The sequence below is a fragment of the Chelonia mydas genome, chromosome 21 (assembly GCF_015237465.2).
Source record: "Chelonia mydas isolate rCheMyd1 chromosome 21, rCheMyd1.pri.v2, whole genome shotgun sequence".
Classification (NCBI taxonomy): domain Eukaryota; kingdom Metazoa; phylum Chordata; order Testudines; family Cheloniidae; genus Chelonia; species Chelonia mydas.
Window position 1 is genome coordinate 12,164,131 of NC_051261.2, and position 20,161 is coordinate 12,184,291.

General features: G+C 49.4%; 2 protein-coding genes across 3 annotated transcripts; one reads left to right on the top strand and one right to left on the bottom strand.

The window, feature by feature from the left end:
* Window positions 1–2,668: 2,668 nt before the first annotated feature.
* Window positions 2,669–3,342, top strand: TMEM217 (transmembrane protein 217). Its single transcript, XM_007063479.3, has one exon. The coding sequence runs from the start codon at window positions 2,764–2,766 to the stop codon at window positions 3,340–3,342; it is 579 nt and encodes a 192-aa protein (XP_007063541.2). The 5' UTR covers window positions 2,669–2,763.
* Window positions 3,343–6,663: 3,321 nt separating this feature from the next.
* On the bottom strand, window positions 6,664–12,736 carry PIM1 (Pim-1 proto-oncogene, serine/threonine kinase). 2 transcript variants are annotated; one of them, XM_037885087.2, is made up of 6 exons: window positions 12,352–12,736; window positions 11,863–11,969; window positions 11,580–11,630; window positions 11,061–11,427; window positions 8,813–8,989; window positions 6,664–8,086 (listed from the first exon to the last, which is right to left on the bottom strand). In XM_037885087.2, exons 1-6 carry the CDS (start codon window positions 12,428–12,430, stop codon window positions 7,929–7,931), a joined length of 939 nt encoding a protein of 312 aa, XP_037741015.1. In that variant the 5' UTR covers window positions 12,431–12,736; the 3' UTR covers window positions 6,664–7,928. The 2 variants fall into 2 exon arrangements, with proteins under 2 accessions (XP_037741015.1, XP_043389588.1); XM_043533653.1 differs by having other exon boundaries at window positions 11,788–11,969; window positions 12,352–12,669.
* Window positions 12,737–20,161: the final 7,425 nt, after the last annotated feature.

Below are 20,161 nucleotides of genomic sequence, written 5' to 3' on the forward strand. Positions count from 1 at the left end.
CTTGGCTTTGCACCTTTTCTTTTAATTTATTTTATTTTATTTTGCAATGCTTTTTTTTTTTTTTTTAAATGTCTGTGTCAGTATAGAGCTGGCTCAAGGGGCCTGCAATCTAGAGCTAAGTGGTTACATTGCAGCAAATAATTGATTCAACATATATTTGGTGATTTTAATGAAATAATAATAAAGACCTCACTCTAATCTAGCACTTTTCATCTGTCGTTCTCAAAGCGCTTGACAAGGGAGGTCACAGTAGCATTATCCCCATTTTACAGGTGGGGAAACTGAGGCATGGAGAGGGACGTGACTTGCCCAAGATCACCCAGCAGGCCAGTTGTAGAGGTGGTAGAACCCAAATCTCCTACGTGCTCTATCCACCAGGCCGCCAACAGCTGGGAGACTGCTAGACTCTATGTTATTGAGATTAAAATAATAAGGAGGCCTATGCAAGGGCTTAGGCACCTAACATCATTAATTATTCGGTAAACACAATTAAATTTAATCTGACCAGCATTAAAATCAGTTCCACAGGAACTCGAGCAATCAACCACCTGTCCCCTTCACTGTTTCTAAAAGGGGACTAGAGTGGGCCCCCTTTAAAGCAGGTAGGTCTCTCAGGAGCATGGCTTGTCGTTGATTAAGGGGGCTGGGAACCCTTCTCTGCACTTGAGGGTTGGGGGATGTGGAACGCGGTCAAGAGCACATAGGATCATGGGGGACATAACCAAGTTTTGGTTTAGCAGGAATCTTGGTGAGATGGGGCTACAGAGTGTGTGTGTGTGTGTGAGTGAGATGGGGCTACAGAGTGTGTGTGTGTGTGTGAGTGAGATGGGGTTACAGTGTGTGTGTGTGTGTGAGTGTGAGATGGGGTTACAGTGTGTGTGTGTGTGAGAGAGAGAGAGATGGAGTTACAGAGGGTGTGTGCGTGTGAGATGGGGTTACAGTGTGTGTGTGTGTGAGAGAGAGAGAGATGGGGTTACAGAGTTGTGTGTCTGTGTGTGAGAGATGGGGTTACAGTGTGCGTGTGTGTGCGTGTGTGTGCGATGGAGTTACAGAGTGTGTGTGTGTCAGTGTGAGAGATGGGGTTACAGTGTGTGTGTGTGTGTGTGTGTGAGAGAGAGAGAGATGGAGTTACAGAGTGTGTGTGTGAGATGGGGTTAGCGTGTGTGAGTGAGAGAGATGGGGTTACAGAGTGTGTGTGTGAGATGCGGTTACAGTGTGTGTGTGTGTGTGTGAGAGTGAGTGAGAGAGATGGGGTTACAGAGTGTGTGTGTGTGTCAGTGTGTGAGATGGGGTTACAGAGTGAGTGTGTGTGTGTTTGTGTGTGAGAGAGAGAGAGAGAGGGAGTTACAGAGTGTGTGTGTGAGATGGGGTTTGTGTGTGTGTGTGTGAGAGAGATGGAGTTACAGAGGGTGTGTGTGTGAGATGGGGTTAGTGTATGTGTGTGTGTGAGAGAGATGGAGTTACAGAGGGTGTGTGTGTGAGATGGGGTTAGTGTGTGTGAGTGAGAGAGATGGGGTTACAGAGTGTGTGTGTGAGATGCGGTTACAGTGTGTGTGTGTGTGTGTGAGAGTGAGTGAGAGAGATGGGGTTACAGAGTGTGTGTGTGTGTCAGTGTGTGAGATGGGGTTACAGAGTGAGTGTGTGTGTGTGTTTGTGTGTGTGAGAGAGAGAGAGATGGAGTTACAGAGTGTGTGTGTGAGATGGGGTTAGTGTGTGTGTGTGTGTGAGAGAGATGGAGTTACAGAGGGGGTGTGTGTGAGATGGGGTTAGAGTGTGTGTGTGTGTGTGAGAGAGATATGAAGTTACAGAGGGGGTGTGTGTGTGTGTGTGAGAGAGAGAGAGATGGAATTACAGAGGGTGTGTGTGTGAGATGGGGATAGTGTGTGTGTGTGTGTAAGGAGAGAGATGGAGTTACAGAGGGTGTGTGTGTGAGATGGGGTTAGTGTATGTGTGTGTGTGAGAGAGATGGAGTTACAGAGGGTGTGTGTGTGAGATGGGGTTAGTGTGTGTGAGTGAGAGAGATGGGGTTACAGAGTGTGTGTGTGAGATGCGGTTACAGTGTGTGTGTGTGTGTGAGAGTGAGTGAGAGAGATGGGGTTACAGAGTGTGTGTGTGTGTCAGTGTGTGAGATGGGTTTACAGAGTGAGTGTGTGTGTGTGTTTGTGTGTGTGAGAGAGAGAGAGATGGAGTTACAGAGGGTGTGTGTGTGAGATGGGGTTAGTGTGTGTGTGTGTGTGAGAGAGATGGAGTTACAGAGGGTGTGTGTGTGAGATGGGGTTAGTGTGTGTGTGTGTGTGTGTGTGAGAGAGAGATATGAAGTTACAGAGGGTGTGTGGGTGTGTGTGTGTGAGAGAGAGAGATGGAGTTACAGAGGGTGTGTGCGTGAGATGGGGTTAGTGTGTGTGTGTGTGTGTGTGAGAGAGAGATGGAGTTACAGAGGGTGTGTGTGTGTGTGAGATGGGGTTACAGTGTGTGTGTGTGTGTGTAAGGAGAGAGATGGAGTTACAGAGGGTGTGTGCGTGTGAGATGGGGTTACAGTGTGTGTGTGTGCGCGCACACGCTAACCAATTCTCCTTGGGAGTCCAAACGACGACCTCCCACCACACGATGTTTCAGCCTGATCCTTTTCCTTTCCAGCACAGCCGTGGGCTCACTGGCTCCGTACCTAACACAACCTAACACCGCCGTCTTTCCTCGCTTGCCTCTCTACTCTGCGACGCTCCTTCGGTTTCCTTGGCCAGCGAAGTTGCCTGTGGAGAAAACATGATCATCTTGTGCCCGGGGGGGTTCTGTGGCATGACCCCCAAGGCCGGGGCCACCGTCGCTGCTGTCTACATGATCCTAGTGACCAACATGTACCTGATCTTTGAGTTTGGCCACTTTGAACGAGCAATGACTGACATGGCGCAAATCAAGCCCTTTAACATGACCAAGCTGGGGAAGATGCTACCGTATTGCTACTATACGGCCATCACGCTGGCCATCATGACCTACCCGGTGTGTGTCTTCCTCATCTACTCAGTCCACAAGCGGCACTACAGGGGGTTGTTCGCCTGTGTCGCATGGATCACCTTCTACGACCTGGCTAACTGCTTCATCGTGGCCCTGGCTTACCAGGTCTCCAAAGAAGCCTGGTTTTCCCTCAGCCCCCTGGAGTGGTTTGGGCTGGCCACCAGGATCCCCATGGATTGCTTCTGGCTCTCCTTCATTGTCACGTATGCCCTGCTGATTATTGACAGCAAAGGGAAAGGAAGGCTGTCGCTCAGGCTGAGGCGGATCTCTAAGAACGTGTCAGAACCGCCCAAGTTTAGGTTGAGCTCCACTGCTCGGAAAGGCGTGTGAGGGGAGGTTTCGGAGCACTGCGTTGGGCTCCATTTTCACGTATTTCCTACTGGTGGAGATGAGAGACCGTTACCTGTATAATCTCCTTCCTCTGTTGTGTAATTCAGTGTTTCTCTTGCTGTTGCTGCATTTCCCAGGCTGTGCGTTGAAGTCCTGAATAAACCCCCCAAAGCCCATCATTTATATTTGTGTTTTAGGTTCTTCCCAGGCTTTTATTTTGCAACAGGGAGCCACAGGATATGGGAACTGGGAGTCGGCAGAACTGGGTCTTTCCACAGCTCTGAGACCGACTCACCAAATGACCTTGAGCAAGTCATGTCATCTCCCTCTACCTCAGTTTTCTCATCTGTAAAAGGGAGAGAAAGGTCTTGACGTATAGTATATAGGGAAGGCACTTGAAGCTCAAGGGATGAAAAGCCTGACATAAGGCCAGCTTTTGAAAGGTATTTAGGCATTGCGGGGCTCAGCGTTGCAACACCTAACTGATTTAGGAGCCTAGCTCTCATTTTAAAAAGGGATTTAGGCACTTGTGACAGCTGTAAGCTACGATCAGGGTATTGTAAGAGCCCTGTGGCAGATGCTGCTGAGAGGATGCATTCAAGCAGACCACGCATTGCTGACTTTTTGGCCTATACACTCATCTGGGCTGACTCCCTGTCTGATGGAAGAGGCTGTGGCTGCTTTTTCCTGCTACGCCCTCCCGACCGTGGACTTTCCGCCAGTAGGGGCCTCCAGCAGGATCAGCAGCACAGATCTTTGGCATCCAGCCTAACCAAATCGTTGCATGGTTGCCAGGTAAGAGTAAACAAATACAGCACCACGCTACTGACATAACTACGCAGCTCCTCTATATAGGACGTAGGCTGCCACAAAACTATTTACGTCACATCCCGGGAAGCACTGGGTTTTGAGCAGCACCTTCTGGGGGACAGTGTAGGAACTGGAGCTTAGCAGTGCAGTTGCACATTGTGGACAATAGCCAGACAGAGTGAGGTTAGCGAGCACAGGTGTAAGCCCAGACTGCAGGTGCACCTTGCTTTGCGGAATAACCTCTCTAATAAAGCACAGGAACCTCCGGACCTGCCAAAGCGGAGAGTAGCGCCCATAGGTTTTGTTGCAGCTCTGTTGCCCATCAGGGCTATCAACACTGTGTTGGGGACGTCCCCCACCTAGCTGCCAAGATTTGGGAACAACTGAAGAAGAGAGCAGCTTCCAGAAAAGCCAAGCCAGTGCATGCTGGGGCAGGACTTTGGAATTTTTGCCTGGCGCTGTCAGAGGCTCCAGCTAGCCCCCTGAGCTCAAGCCCATTCTACCCGCGGGGTCTGAGATCGTGTGGCTAACGCTAGCCTCCACTGGTACCAAGATGTCCACGCTGCTATTTTCTAGGGTGTTCCCAGCTGCAGTGTAAACATACCCAGTTAGGTGCCATTGACTTCCCAGGGCTTCAGCACACGTTTAAATGTTTTCCTGAACCAGGATCTTAGATGGATTTAACTCCCAGCCTCAGTGAGAGTTATGCCTACCAGACGAAGGGCCTAATTAGGCTCTATGCGCTCCTTGGTACTCTGCGCCATTTGGATGTCATGTCTCCCTGACAGCATTTCCTTCCTACTGAGCTGGCCTGGCCGGGCAATAGACATAAGCTGCAGCAGGAAGCATAGTGACTATCATTGCATCGATCCCTGCAGGGCTTGACACTCTGATCTGACTTGGCCTTTCTGTGGTGAGGTTTCTAAGAAGTGGAATAGCAGTTGAGCAGTGTGTTTACGGGAAGGAGGGAGAGCCTCCACTCAGTGGGGAGCAGTTTGCTGTGATACTGTAACGGCGCCCGGCTAAATTTCACTCGCTGCAAGAGACTCATTTGCTGCCCTAAACGTGTGAGATGGACTTTCTCAAAATAAGGAGCTATAAAGTTTGTTTTGGTCTAGCACAAGAGCCTGCAGTTAAACGAAAACCACAGAGCTCAGTAGCCCCCAGCCTTTGAAGATGTGGAGCTGAGCTTTCTTGTTCAGCCCACCTACAAAAAAAAAAAAAAAAAAAAAAATTAACTCACTAGTGCCTTTCCTCAAAGGGACCTGCAAGGGCTGTACAGAGGGCTCTTTACAGATGGGGAAACTGAGGCATAGAGCAGAAAATGACTTGGCCCGGGGCACACAGCAAGGAAGTTGCGGTGCAGGAATACAACTCCTATATCCTGCTGCTCATGCTAGTAGTCCAGCCCCATACCTAGAAGTCTCTAGGCAACTCCAGTGCTCACTTGGTGGCAGGCACCTTGCTGGAGATTAGCAGTGCCGAGAGGGTCAAATATTTCCCCAGGAGGCTACAACCAACAGGGTTTTAAAAAGAAGGGCACTGTGCAAACAATGCTTGCAGTCACTGCTCCATCTCTTAATGTTACGCAGCCCCACACTTGAACCAACAGCATAGGTATTACATGAATATTACAGCCAGGTGGAGCACACTCTTACATTTCAGGGTGTCTGCGGGTTGAATGGAACAGGTAAAGAATAGCTCCTGCCTCCACCAGGGTAAAGCAGAGTTTTAAAGGTTGCCGCTAACTCAGTGCTGCCCAAGTTACTGTTCACACCAAGAGGCCGTCGCCTGCACCATGTGGTCGCTGTAGTTTAACGAGGGGAAGCCCAGCTTATTTGTGCTGAAGAGTGTGAAAACGACCGCGTTCTCCTAGCCTGGATGTCAACAGCCCCCGTGGCTCTGGGCCAGCCCCAGCCTGGCTGAAGATCGTGATAGTATGTAACGAATCAGATGTCTCCAGAGCCTGCCACACAGGATCGGTTACTGAAACCCCATGTGCCCGGACATGGATGGTCAGCATCCAGTGTGCCACGTGCATGGGTAACATACTGCATCATCAATGCAGCACTGACATTTACCTGCTTTGTTCACACACACGACTAGGCATGAATGGAAACGGTATGTACATACTTTATGCCTCAGCCATACACCTCTGATCTCACAGTTCAGTGAAGAAGGCTGCCAGAGATGGCCAGAACCAGGACATTTGGCATGGAGAGTGCACCAGTTCAGATCCAACACTAATAGCTGACGCCTTTAACGGGCTGAACCAAAACACTGCATCTGAGTGACACGGCTTTGAGGACATGTGAATTCAAGCTTTGTGGTTTGGGCTGCTATCTCTAGCTGTAGCTTACTCATCTCCTGCTCCGAGAGCCGCGCGCTTTGGTGGTGCTCTCGGCGTTCGGATCACGTTATGAAGGGTCCCGAGTTTCGACAGCACCGCTTCGCTGCGCTGTGAAACTGGCAGTTTTACTCCACCCGAAAGAGAAGAGGTCTCAGGTTAAGTCAAGTGATTCATTTTTATTTAAAACCGCATGTATAAAAAAAATAGGATTTCTGAATTCCCCTGTACAATATTAACTATTAACAAAAGCAGCAGACTACACACTGATGACATATACAGGCTTGACAGTGTTGGAGTCCAGGGTACCTTCCCCGACAGCTCGGCAAAACCAGTGCTATATACACATGCGCACATGACGTCCCCCAGCCCAGACAAATACCCGTGGAAATGCCTTTAAAACAATTGAACACACGCGTGGAAGAGGAACACCGGCAGCCGGAACTATTTACAGACAGCTGGGAAGCAGTCAGCCACTCCACACAGTAGTGAGATGTTAACAGAGCATTCTAAGAAGGGAGTGCAGTCGGGCGGGGGGACCCCAACTGGAAACCAGATCAGCAGCTATGGAAGCCAGGCATGGGCTCTGAACCCACATGAATCATAAATAAATAAATAAGTTATCCTACAGGTTCGGACATTTTCCTTAAAAACAAACAAACAAAAAATAACCCAACCCCCTGAAAATAAGTTAAAAACAAAAAAAAAGTAAAAACGTTACCATTATAAACTACAGTCCTCTGTACACCAAGCTTTGCTCCTGTATAATTCTGTACACATTTACAGCTCTATTGGGTTGCATTGTTTGTGCATCTGTGAGGACGCCCCAGCTTTTTAGACTCAAAGCAAAGAGCTGAGGAAGAAAAGTTCCTGCTAGACAGCATACCTCAGAAACAACTAGAAAGGGTGCATTGGTTTCACCCATGGCTGCTTCTGACCTGTTCCTTAAGGAGGGGAATATAAAATAAACCCAGGTGAATCTTGGAGAAGCAGAGGTGTAGGAAGATTCAAGTATTTCCCCCAGCACAGCCCAGATCGCATCTGAAGGCACTCAGAACACGGTGACACAGTGAATAAGACAGGTATTCAAATCAGTACCTTCCCTCCCTCTCCACAGCCAGTTTCCCCAAGCGAAACTTTCTTGCTAATTCTCTGGTCCTTGCTCAGTTCATATTCCAGGACTCAGCAGGTCAGGGACACTCATGGATGTGCCCATAAGACATCAAAAAAGTCTACTGGCAAGACATCAAGTAAGGCAGGACCTAACGAGTTCAAGACCAGTCCACCTGGGATGGATGGTAACCTCCAGCCTCTCAGAAGATTCTCCAGTTAGCTGAGCTCTGGAATGAGATATGAATGTTCCCATGTAACAGGCAGACAGTCACTGGTGAGAGTTTTCTCTTTTACACCCAATGGATGAGAGGAGCTGCTATTTGCCAGACTCCTGAATTAGACTGTGCAGGTGGATCTCTGCCGTTTTCTGTGGCAAGAGGACGTCTTGCATCCAAGAATGATTTAGAAGGTCTTCAAAGGATGGCCTCTCGGAGGGCCTCAAGGCCAGACACCATTTAATGAGGTGCTGGCACTCTGCAGAGAGAAAACAAGCAGTCAGTGAGAATCTGCTGCTGAGTAATGTCTGTGAAGCCTACAACAAGCCTCCCTATTTTGCCATCTGCAAGTCTGCTTTGGGATCTGCCTTTCTTGCTTCACAGGACAGATTACCATGGCTGTGGCTAGGTGTGGTTTCTGAGTTACGCCCCCCCAGCCCCCGTACGTGGGTGAACCAGTTCCCATCTTTGGAAGGAGACTCCGAAAATACACAAGGGAGCAAATTGGCAATGAAAGGCCGTGAACAGCCCGTCTTCCTCTGCCATTCACACCCAGGCTAATAGCAAAAATCAGCTTTCCCTTCCCCAGTGAGATGATTAAACCGGAGAGCTACTTGGTTCAATATCTTTTGTCATTTCCACTTTCTGTAAGACTGCTTCAGCAGCCAGCTGCAGTAGCCACATTAAAGACCCCAGCAAGCGGCAGGAGAGTCAAGTGCTGAAGTGAACTACAACAGCGAGCTCTGAAGCAGCTGTCTAAGGCAGAGAAGACAGCGGGGTCCCCCGCACTTTGCTGGGATTCAATAGCATTAAACATCTCATTGAGTTTAAGACAAGAAGGGACCACTAGATCACAGAATCATGCCTTGCACGTCTCACTGGTTGCATGAAGTGATGGTAATGCACCTCTATGGCATCATATTATCACTTTGTCAGGCTAAGCAGTTGTTTGCCCAACTCTAACACAACAAAGGAGAGTGCTCACCTGGAGAGACCCTCTGTCTGAAGTAGACCTGGCCCTTAATAATCTCCTCATCATGTTCAAAGGGGATATCCCCGCAGACCATGTCATACAGCAGGACCCCCAGAGACCAGACTGCTGCTGACCTGCCATGATATCGGTGACAGCGGATCCATTCTGGGGGGCTGTACACTCTGGTTCCTGTAGAGAAGATCAGAGGATCATGGTTAGCAGAAATATTTCATTTTGTACCCTAAGCAGAGCAACCAGTTATTAATTCTTTTTTCAGGTGTTATCAGGGTGGTTTTAAGAGACCAAGTCAGGTACTTCAGCCCCAAATTTAGGTTGCAGTATCTTAATATTGTTTAACTATCAGCCCAGTCTGAGCGGGATTTAAGCCCCCAGCAGTTTTAGCAATTGCAGAGTTGCACTAGGGCACAGACTACAAATGAAGCAGAACCAAACGGAGTGCAAATAAACATGTTTTCCAGCTGCAATACAAGCCACAATAAAGAACAGGTTTCTTAAGGCCACTGTTGTCCTGACTTTCTCGCTGTCAATGTAACCATTTCTCACTGAGGTAAAGAGAGAGGCAGCTTGCAGATGCTTCAGTCCATGGTGACCCAGTGTAGACGGAGCATTTGGGGCGGGGCTGAGGCCTTGTCTACTGCACTACAAGGAGCCCAGACAACCTTACAGTCCTTTCTTCATAAATGGGTTTCCTTGCGGAACCCAAAGAAGGGCAGATACCTTGAAGAGTTTATTCCTTTTTTGGCATTGACTACTGTTGAGTCAGTCAGGTATAAAGCCAGCCTACTCCAAAGCTGTGGACAAAGGTTTGTTGTACAACATCAAGGGAGTGGTTTTAGTTAGTACAATTGTGCATGTGATAATTATGCTTGGAACTCAGATTCCACCCTGCTTTTGGCCTCTGCAGATGCTTACGCCCTTTGCCTTTGTTGTATTTGATCTCTTCCCTTCTGGCAGGAAGAGGAGACTGAGGTCAGAGCTCCTAGTCTGGTTCCTGGCCACGTGACTGTTGTTTACAAACTTTGGGTTGTAAAAAGAGACCCGATGCCCCACCAGGGGGCACCACTAGCTTGGGAAATTCTGCAGAAGAGAAGGTGGCTGGGAGGGGCAAACCCATCCCTTGTCATCAACCGTTAAATTAAAAACAAAAAATGCAGCATAGCCTAAGCCATCCGGCAAGGCAGAAGCAAAACAAATCCTCAACAACAAACAGTGATTTTTTTTTGAAAGTCAACGGCCCTACCCTGAATATGCCTTTCAAGTGGGTCAGAAAAAAGCCTACCACCAGCAACACAAGGCAGCTCTGTTTATTTGTCCCCCACACAGATCCCTGCACCCCTGCTCCAAGGTCAAACACTCCTCCCTGGGTTTATAGCTCCCCCCTCCCCAAAGATCTGACTCAGGTGCCTTTGGGCAGCAGAGGAAAGGGAGCCTGCTGTAAGCAGATCTCCTGCAGATCCTATTTCACAACATTCATCCCGTGACAAAACACAACTTTCCAATGAAATGAATAATTTAGCGAGATGGCGGAGACAGCAGCTTCTCTTCTTGATCCCCTCCCCAAATTGATGTCCATCCATCCTCACAGAAAGAAACTGTACAAGAGCCCTTCTCTTTATCCTTAGGGGGGAAACATCCCCTCCCCTGCATTCTAGCTGCTAGATTAGGTTAGAATCCAGCATCTGAGCAGCCATGGCTGCAGACAGGTTTAACTCAATCTCTCCCCATCTATGAAATGAGGCAGATCTTGGTTGCACCACCCCCCGGAGGGTGGAATACCAGCCAGATCCCTGCTGAAATGCTACAGATGTGATGGACCTAGAGAAAACCAAACCACTGGAACCAAAGCCCAACTTTCTCCTCTCATTGCTCACGGGGACTCCAGAGATTGATTCTTGTGAGTTCACACCCGGTTTCTGCCATGTGCCCCCCGCCATCCCCTGCATGACATGGGCAGCTACCACCAGTGCCTGCGATTAACACCCAACAAAAGGGCAAACACATTTGTGAAATGCTTTTTGGATACAAGGCAGGGAGGAAAACCCCAAAGGTATCAAAGCTGCAGATCATACAACAGTATATTTAGCAAGTGACAATGGCAGGGGGAGGAGGGAACAAAACATTCCTTGGCTGGGAAGTTACTGAACATTTACAGGCAGGGAACAACCCATTTCAAAGAGGAATTTCCCTGGCTTCCCTCCCTACGCAGATAAAATAGAAGGGGATGGAAACAGACACTCACCATCAAAATCAGTGTACACTGTGTCCTTGAGTAATGCCCCAGACCCAAAATCTATCAGTTTCAGTTCCCCGCTGTTCAGATCAATCAGGATGTTCTCGTCCTTGATATCCCGGTGCAATACCCCACAGCTATGACAGTGCCGAACCGCCTCCAGAACCTGGCGGAAAAAGCTGCGGGCGAGCTCCTCAGGGAGAGCACCCCTTTCCGTGATGAAGTCAAACAGGTCCTGCACGGGATCCGGCCGCTCCAAAACCAAGATGAAGCTGTCCGGTCTCTCAAACCAGTCCAAGAGCCGAATGACCCCTCGGAAGCCTGAGCCCACTTTCTTCAGGAGCAGGATCTCCATGGGCACTCTGGTCCCGCCAGGCTGCACAGAGAGAGAAAGGAGAGCTCCATCAGAGGCAGGCAAATCAACCCACAAAGTCAAGAGCTACCTATGACACCGGCTGCAACCTTCACTACAGAGCCATGACCATGCAATGCAGAGCCATAGTAGCTATTCCTGCCCCAGGCACTTACCAGCTCTCCCCAGTCAGAAATCCGGTCCCGGGCCACGTGCTTGATGGCCACCTAGAACACAAACAGAACCCCACAGACAATCAGAGTCAGGTCAGGCAACCCCAGAAAGAGGGGAGGCAAACAAGGGACCGGCGAAGGGGATGCAAGATGGTGGTTATGCCAGGGCAAAGCAAAGGAGATGCAAGTGGGTCAGGGACAGGTCTCTCACCAAAGGTGGAGCTCTGTAGAGCAGCACGCCTGGGGAGCTGGCTGCAGGGGTGGGGGTGGTCCAGGCTCTACTCACCGGGGCGCCGTCCGACAGGCGGGTGCCCGAGTAGACAGACCCAAAGCCACCACTGCCCAGCAGTGGGCCCACCTGGTACAGCTTCTCCAGGGGCTCCTTGTCCTTCCCTGCAGGCAGAGAGAGACAGACACCAGGATCAGACCTAGCTGTTGTCCTCAAAAGACCGGGCCAGCCCTCCAGACCGGACCGGACCCACATCCCTCCTCGGAACCACCCCGAACTGGACCAGACTCATCATCCCTCCCCAGACCAAACTGGATCAGACGCCCCATGCCGCCTCAGACCGAACCCCGCCAACCCGGACCAGACCCCCCGAACCGGATCAGACCCCCTTGCGGCCCGAACCGGATCAGACTCCTCTGTGAGCCTCCCCAATGCCCCGCTGGACCGGGCTCCTCCCGCACCGAACCCGGACCGCTCTGGGGCGCCCCACTCCAGAGCCAGCCCCGGCCGCGGAGCCGAGCCGAGCCGAACCGAACCGGGCCTCACCTGGCTGTAGCTTGGCCGGGTGCTCCCCGCCGGACCCGGAGCACAGGTGGGCCAGCGAGTTGATCTTGGAGAGCAGCATCCCCGCCCCGTCCCCTTGCTCCGGGACCGGGACCGGGACCGGGACCGGCACCGCCCGAACCGAACCGGGCGCCAGTGGCTCGGCTCGCAGCCCCGCCGGGTCGGAACCAAGGGGGTGGGGTCTGGGCTGGCGCGGGAGGGGCGGAGGCCGGAGGGGGAAGGGGGGGGCGCGACTGGGAGCAGAGCCGACGAGGCTGCTGCGCTCGGTGCCGGGCTCCCGTGTGGCGCCGGCTCCCCTCGCTCCAGCCGCCAGTAGTAAGGGGAGGGAGGGAGCCGGGGCAGGGGCGGGGCCGGGGACAACCTGGGGGCGGGGCTTCGGCGCGGGGCCCGCCCCGCCCACAAAGCCGCTTGCAGCCAATCAGCCGCGGGGCCCGTCCTCCCCTCCCCCCCCCGTCAGAATAGGACGAGGAGACTAAAGACGTGGCGGGAAGGAAAAGGCGCCAAGAGGGGGGAGGGGTCGGGGGAAGGGGAGAATAAAGGAGCGGGGCGGGGGGAGAGACGGGGGGGGGGCGGCCTGAGCGGGGGAAGAGGGAGGGGAAGCCTGAGGAAAAGTGAGGGAAGACAGCAGGTGGATGGGGCAGGGGCAGGTGGAAAGTTTGGGAGGGGCAAATGAGAGGGGGGAGGGGCAGAGGGTGGGAAAGGGGAGGAGGGCTGTAAATACCCCCCCCCCCAAAATCCAGCAGAAAATACAAGCCAAAATAAACTAACCCCCCCTTCGCTCCCCCTGCCCCCGCTGGGCTCCCTGGGATCAGTGTGGTTACAAGCAAGAGGGCGGGGGGGGGGGCACCCTCCCACCCTCCATCTGTCTCTCTGTTTGGCTTGTAAGCTCTTCAGGGCAGGGACCTCCAGTAGGTTCCTGTACAGCGCCTAGCACAATGGGGGCCCCCATGACCCACCCATAAAATACATCATAATCCAACCACACCCATGCAGTCACCTCTGGGGTGGAGGGTGGCACATTGGCAGGAAAGAGAAAGGAGGAGATTTCTGGTAACGCCCCTATTCCTGCCAGCTGGGCCATGGGCTCTTTAATGTCCACCTTGACCGGAAAAACGCTGGCATTTTCAGATCTCACCTGATGTAGATGGTCAACTAACTCGGTGGGGTCTGATTCTGCCCTCACACCAGTTTGACGCAGGCACGGTTCCATCGATTTCAGTGGAGTTACTCTCTTGATTTACACTGGCGCAAATGAGCTCAGACTCGTGCCCTTTATCTTGCGTATATGTAAAAATAGGACCCATACACGGTAAACAGCAAGGCACCCACTCCCTTTGACTTCTTTAAGGCAGTGTATAACATCTCACACTCTTGCAAGTAAAGATTTTTGCAGCATGTTCCAATAAACGTGCTTTTTAAAAAATGTCACTCCTTCACTTTAAGTCCACTTCACTTAAATTGTCCCTCTCAGCCAGCTCTGAAGGAGAGCTGTGTTGTGTGCTGTTATGTGTACATTGAGCTAGAGAAATACAAATACAACCTTTAAATACGGTCAATTCATATTTGGCCCCATCATTTTTATTTTGGATAAACAAGCTGTTATAAAACCTAAAGCCAACAGAAATCTCTTCACAATATTTGTATTTTAAACAAATTCTGGCAGGAGTAGCTATATTTAAAACAAACAAACAAACACTTCCCAGCAATGCTTGCAAGCCAAAGGTTGCAGCAACCCGAAAGTGAAACTGACTATAAACACAAGTGAAACTGACTAAATTCCATCATGTGCAAGATAAGTGCAAAAAGGTGAACAAAGCAAAAATGGTAGAAAATAAAGAGGACGTTAAACATGTTTTCTTGCCTTACGCTTTGTGTAGTTACTGACAACTGTGCGCAGTGGGTGTAAAAACACTATTAAACAAGAATTCTCTATTCATCCACTATATGCTCATTGTGTATGGGTGTAAATGATGGCAAAAGCAAGTCAGTGGAGATGCAGGCTCTTTTCATTAAGTTATTGTCCACACTTTCAGTTCTTCTATTCTTCTAAACTTATAAAGAGATGGCTAAGGGGAGATATGATAGAGGTCTATAAAATCATGGCTGGCGTAGAGAAAGTAGGTAAAGAAGTGTTGTTTACTACTTCTCATAACACGAAAACTAGGGGTCACCAAATTAAATTAATAGGCAGCAGGTTTAAAACAAATAAAAGGTCCATCAATGGCTATTAGCCAGGATGGGCAGGAATGGTGTCCCTAGCCTCTGTTTGCCAGAAGCTGGAAATGAGCGACAGGGGATGGATCACTTGATGATTCCCTGTTCTGTTCACTCCCTCTGGGGCACCTGGCATTGGCCACTGTTGGAAGACAGGATACTGGGCTAGGTGGACCTTTGGTCTGACCCAGTAGGGCCGTTCTTATACAATATAACTATTTCAGAGTAGTAGCACCCAAAGCATTATGGTCCAGATTTTGACCCACAATTCTGGCTCCTCTGTATAGGGTCGCCAGTTGTGGTTGGACGAATTCCTGAAGGTTTCATCACATGACATAATCTTTAATTTTTGGAGACTCCAGGACAATCCTGGAGGCCTGGCAACCCTAGCTCTGTCTTGCTCTGAAACAGCTAGGAAGCCATCTTAACCACCTATCTGGGAATTTCTCTTTTGCAGAGAGAATCTTTGGATGGGATGGGCCAGTCTAGTGGCTCTGTGCCAGCCTGCCCTTTCCCCTTGATCCCTAGTACCAGAGATGTGGATAGGGGAAAAAAGTATAGCTAAAACAGCGGTGGCTTAAAGGATGGGGGATCAGTGTTGCCTAACAAAGTATTGAGCTAGCTTCAAGAGACCATGGTTCAATTCTTGACTCTCCCACTTGCCTGTTGAGTGACTTTGGGCAAATCATATCCCCTCTCTGTGCCTCAGTTTCCCAGCTGTAAATCAGGGATAATGATATAAACCTCCTGCTTTGAGATTGCTGGTGAATCTATGAAAGCACCCTCTGTTCCAGCTATTCTTAGCATTAGAATGGCCCTAGTAGGGATAGTAAGCAGCCAGGTGTAAGTTAGGTTTGAGCATCTCTCAAAGGACAGGACTTCATAACAGAATTTCCTTTTGGTTGAAATGTCTCATTTTTCTCAGTCGCGTGGTGAATTTCACGTGGGGAATTCTGTTTGGCTGATTTGAAACCATAGCCATTTCACACAGTGCATTTAACTTGATATCCTCTTCTTCTTCAGTATCCTCTTACCATTGTCTCTCTCTCTCTCATTTTTTTTTTTAACAAAAACGATGATGATACAACCTTGTGGTTGAAGTTTTTACATAAAATACTCAAAAAATTCCAAAATGCTACAGCTGCCCCATCGATCATAGTTTGGGCACTGTATACAGAGCTCAAAAACACTATATAAATGCAAGGTGTTCAAGTTACATTTGTTCTGAAGAACCACCGTTTAGAATTTCCCCATTTCCAGCTGAAGGAAATCAGGATGGAGAGGATCTTGATAGAGGAGTCACTGTAAAATTGAAAGGTGTTAGAGACAGGGATGGTAGCCCCATAAAAAGAATAGATTGAAACAATGGTAGGTGGTAGATAGAAATGAGAACAGAGCTTTGAGCTTCTGCACAGAGGAATAATCTACTGTCAGCAGAGCAACCACCAGGGATACAGAGAGGTAGGAGGAGTGATACCATGTGACGAAGAAGCCAGCAACATCAGTGTTTTCTTCAAAGCTTTCCAAGGGGAGAGTGTCAAACAGTGCAGTGGCTGCAGGACAGAGTCTGGTATGGATAGAGCCTCCCGGTACAGAGAGGAAGGATGGGTCAATAGTTAGGGCACTAGCCTTGCACTTAGGTCAAGTTGCTGCTTTCCGGTAGACTTCCTCTGTGACCTAAAGCAAGTCACATACACCTAGATTCTCAATGGGAGTTAGGTGCCTATATACCTTTGAGGAGCTGGGCCTCACTTCCCCATCCGTAAAGTAGGAATCGTTGCATTTCCCTACCTCACCAGGCTGTTGTGAAGATAAATACTTACATGATTAGAAGGCGCTCAGCCACTGCAGCAATGTGGGGGGGCCATACAAGTACCATAGACAGACTATGGCAGTGAAGTTAAAAGATGAGCCCCTGGTTTTGTTGGCGAGGGGTGAAATACAGTGGGAGCAGTTTTGTCAGGTGCTGCTCCTGTTCTGTGGGAATACAATGGCTTGGTCTAAATCCAAAAGTACTTGTCTTGCAGCACTGAAGGACTATTTGGTAATAGGATGGGATTCATGAAAGGATTTTGGTGCCTAAACCCCAGATTTAGGAGCCTAAGTCTCAGTATTGGCTCCACTGAGATTCACAAAACTCCCTCTGAACCCTAGGTGCCTAAACTCTCTAAGTTTTTCAGGATAAAAGTTCCCCAGGTAAATGCTAAAATAGTCACTGGGGGAGGTGGGGAAGAGCAAGAGAAAAAACTCTGTAGGCCAGTGGTTCGGGCACCCACATGGGAGATCCTGGGTCCAGTTCCCCTGCTCCAATTACTCGTTTATTATTTAGCCATAGAGGAACACCTTCGACAGGAGAGACTCAGAGAGCCACCCCACCAGAATATGCCATAGCTCAGTGATTAGGTGGGAGACTCCTGTTCAAATCCTTTAGCAGAGAGGGGAGAATAGAACCTGGATTGCTCCACATCCCAGGTGGATGCTGTAACCACTGTGCTAAAAATTAGAAGGTGGGCACCACCTTTTGTGGCCATTTTCCTTAGGCAAGTCCCCGCCTAGTGTGCTGGCTTTTGTGCATTGCATTTGAAGCCACCTCTCTCTCCCCATTCATTGTACAGGGAATCTAGACACTGAACTTGGCTATGTGGATTGTAGCATTCCTGGATTTTCTAGGCCCCATGATGCTCGGTGTTGCAAAGCACAAGTCCCTTCATGGATCCCACCCATAGTGCCTGTCAATGCTGGCATCATCAACACAAGCCAGACCCCTTTTGCCGCCTTGAAGAAGTCAGCTTTGATTGGCTTTGGGTATTATTGTAATTACGTCATTGCTTCCTGATCCACACACAGACTTTTCCCTTTTCTAGTAAAAGTGGAGATTCCAGCTGGGAGTTCTTGACCAACAGCCTCTTTCCACAGAAGTCGCTGGCTGAGATGCTTTGCTGAGTTCCAGAGATAAGATAAATAATTTACTGGATGTAGGGCTCTGATTACTCACTCTATTAGCATTTAGAGCAAAGAGCTTCAGCCACTGGGAGCTAAATTATTACAGATGAAGCCCATCTGGGCTCTTTTTCCTGAGAAGACCAGGGAGCTCCCAGCACCCACACATACTTGTGGAATGAATTGCTTAAATCTAATGGGTTTTACTGGAAATTCTGGTGAGCCTTGTTTTCTTTTATTATTTAAAAAAAATACACAGCTGCTGAGGCTCCTTGCTGAGTCAAAACAAAACTCCCCAACTGATTTTCAAAAAGTACACAGGCTCCGATAGTTGAAAACAGAGTTTCAGTCTCAGACCCTGTCGTTGTCCTAAGAGACAGATGGTACGTGGCAGGAGCAACTCTAAGAGTTGAGATTAAATATCTTTCTAGCACGGAGTATCTCTGCTTTCAAGAGAAGCATGTTACTATATACAAAAAGGAAACAAATGTTCACATCATTTCTACAAGTGGACCAACAAGCAATTATAGGCATAACAAAAGGGCCACACCTGTAGCTGCAGTGCAGATTCTTATAATTATTTGTGTTTTTATAGTGCCAGTCAGGAACCAGAACCCTACTGCGCTAGGTGCTGCACAAACCCAGAACAAAAAGACCATCCCTGCCCCCAGAGCCTAGAAGACAAGTGACGACTGATAGAGACAGACAGGGGAGCCCAAGGAAACAATGAGGTATTCTTGGTCAGCGTGGCAGACAGTGAGCTCAGAGTGCTAACCATTGTGGAGTTTTTTGTAGGCATCACGGCAAAGGAGACACCCCGCTATTCTGGGAAGATATAAATACAAGATGTGGCACATACTCAGATGGGATCGAGCTAAAAGTGAGCAGCGTGATAAACGCACGTTTCATTCATTAAGGATGAATCCACAAAACACTTTGCCTTCCCACCTTATACTGTTCGCCAAGCATTCAAGGCTGCAAAAGAGTTTCAATTTTCTGTTTTCGGCTTACTCAGAACTTTCTGAAACATCCTCTTGTGCAGCTGAAATTTTCTAGGCTTGGTCTCTGGCCAAAGGTGAAATATTTGTTGCTGGAAAGTTTGAGGAAAATCTGTTCAGTCTTTTCTTGAGTGATGCAAGGCTGCAAAAAAAAAACCTTCCCAGAGCCCTGTGTCTCTTACTGCTCACGCCAACAAGTAGTCTTGTGCCAGGCAATGGGACTACTCATGGGAGCAAGCGCTCACAGTTTGCCCCAAACCAATTACTGAATTCCTTACAGTGATGATGAAAGGTCCCAAACGGACTGCCCTAGAAATGGAGGTTCTCTGTTTACAAACAGAGTGGACGGAGCAACCAGGCAAGCTTTCCTGCCAACGTGCCTTGATTCTCACCTGCAGGGGCTTCCTCTAAAGAAAGGTGGAGGAGGATGTACAAGCAAGCCTCTCTGTTGAAACTGCTAATCAGGGCCAAATGTAGCAGTGTTTCTTGTAACATGGACTCCTAGGGCCAAATCCTCAGCTGGTCTAAATCAGTCTACTTCAACTGATGTCAGTAGAACCAAGGCAATTTACACCATAGAGGGTCTGGGCCATGCACTGGTGTAAATGATGTCTCACGGAAGCTTTGCCTGTCTACGCTAAGGGATTGTCCCACTGCAGCTACCCTAACTGTCCTCCAATGACTGAACCTGGGGGAACCTCCCCAGTATAGACAAGACTTTGGAAGTGGACTGAGTCCCACACCAACTTATTTCCCATGGTCCACTGAACAGCTGTCACGTGGTGACAACTTTCTATCCCTACTGACTTGTGCTGGATTTAAACTGGTGATCTAGAGGCGAAAAGCTCCATCTCCCATCACCAATGCCTAAGCTAGCCATGCCGGACTGAGATAGCATGGGGGTGCATGCAATTACTACGTGTCCGTTTGTTGCTGGTGGCTCAGGCCTATCTTTCTCTCTTCAGGGTGTTCCATGAGGGAGTAGATCCATCCCCCAAAATGGACTAAATGGTGTGTGAAAAGCCTCATTTCGCTGAAACCAAGGTTTGCATATTTGTATTTAACCTCGCCCTGATTCCAGTCCAGGCTTCCCTGCTTGAGGCAATTAGGATGTGTCAGATGTGAAATAAATAAATGAATAAATAAATAAACAACCAACCAAACACTCCAGCTCACTACCTGGTGTGTGCTTGGCTGGTAGGGTAACCTAGTGTTCTGGTTGATTCCAAAGTGCCCCACCTCTCCCCCTGGCAATCTGCAGTCAGGATAAAAGCTGCAGAGGATGTCAGCCTCTCGACACCATCGGCATCTGTTCATGCAGTTTAGCGCCTCTCGGGGACACCCAGGCCTTCAACCAGGGCAATTTACTGCCCATTTCAAGCAGGCCCCGCTATGGCAGCAGATAGGGGAGGCTTCCCTGGGCTTCGAATCACTGCGCTAGCCAACGGGAATCCCCTAAATCAAGGGTGGTCCGCTTGTGTCTGTCTGGTTCTTCCTCGCTCTCTCTCCATCTCCAGGCCAAATTCAGCCCTAGAGAAAGCGGCTGTCGCTCTAGTGAAGAAGGCAGCGTTTGCGCGCAGCGACACCAGGGCTGAATTTGGTCCTGCTGTCTGAGAGGCGCTCACATTTCTCGCAGAGCA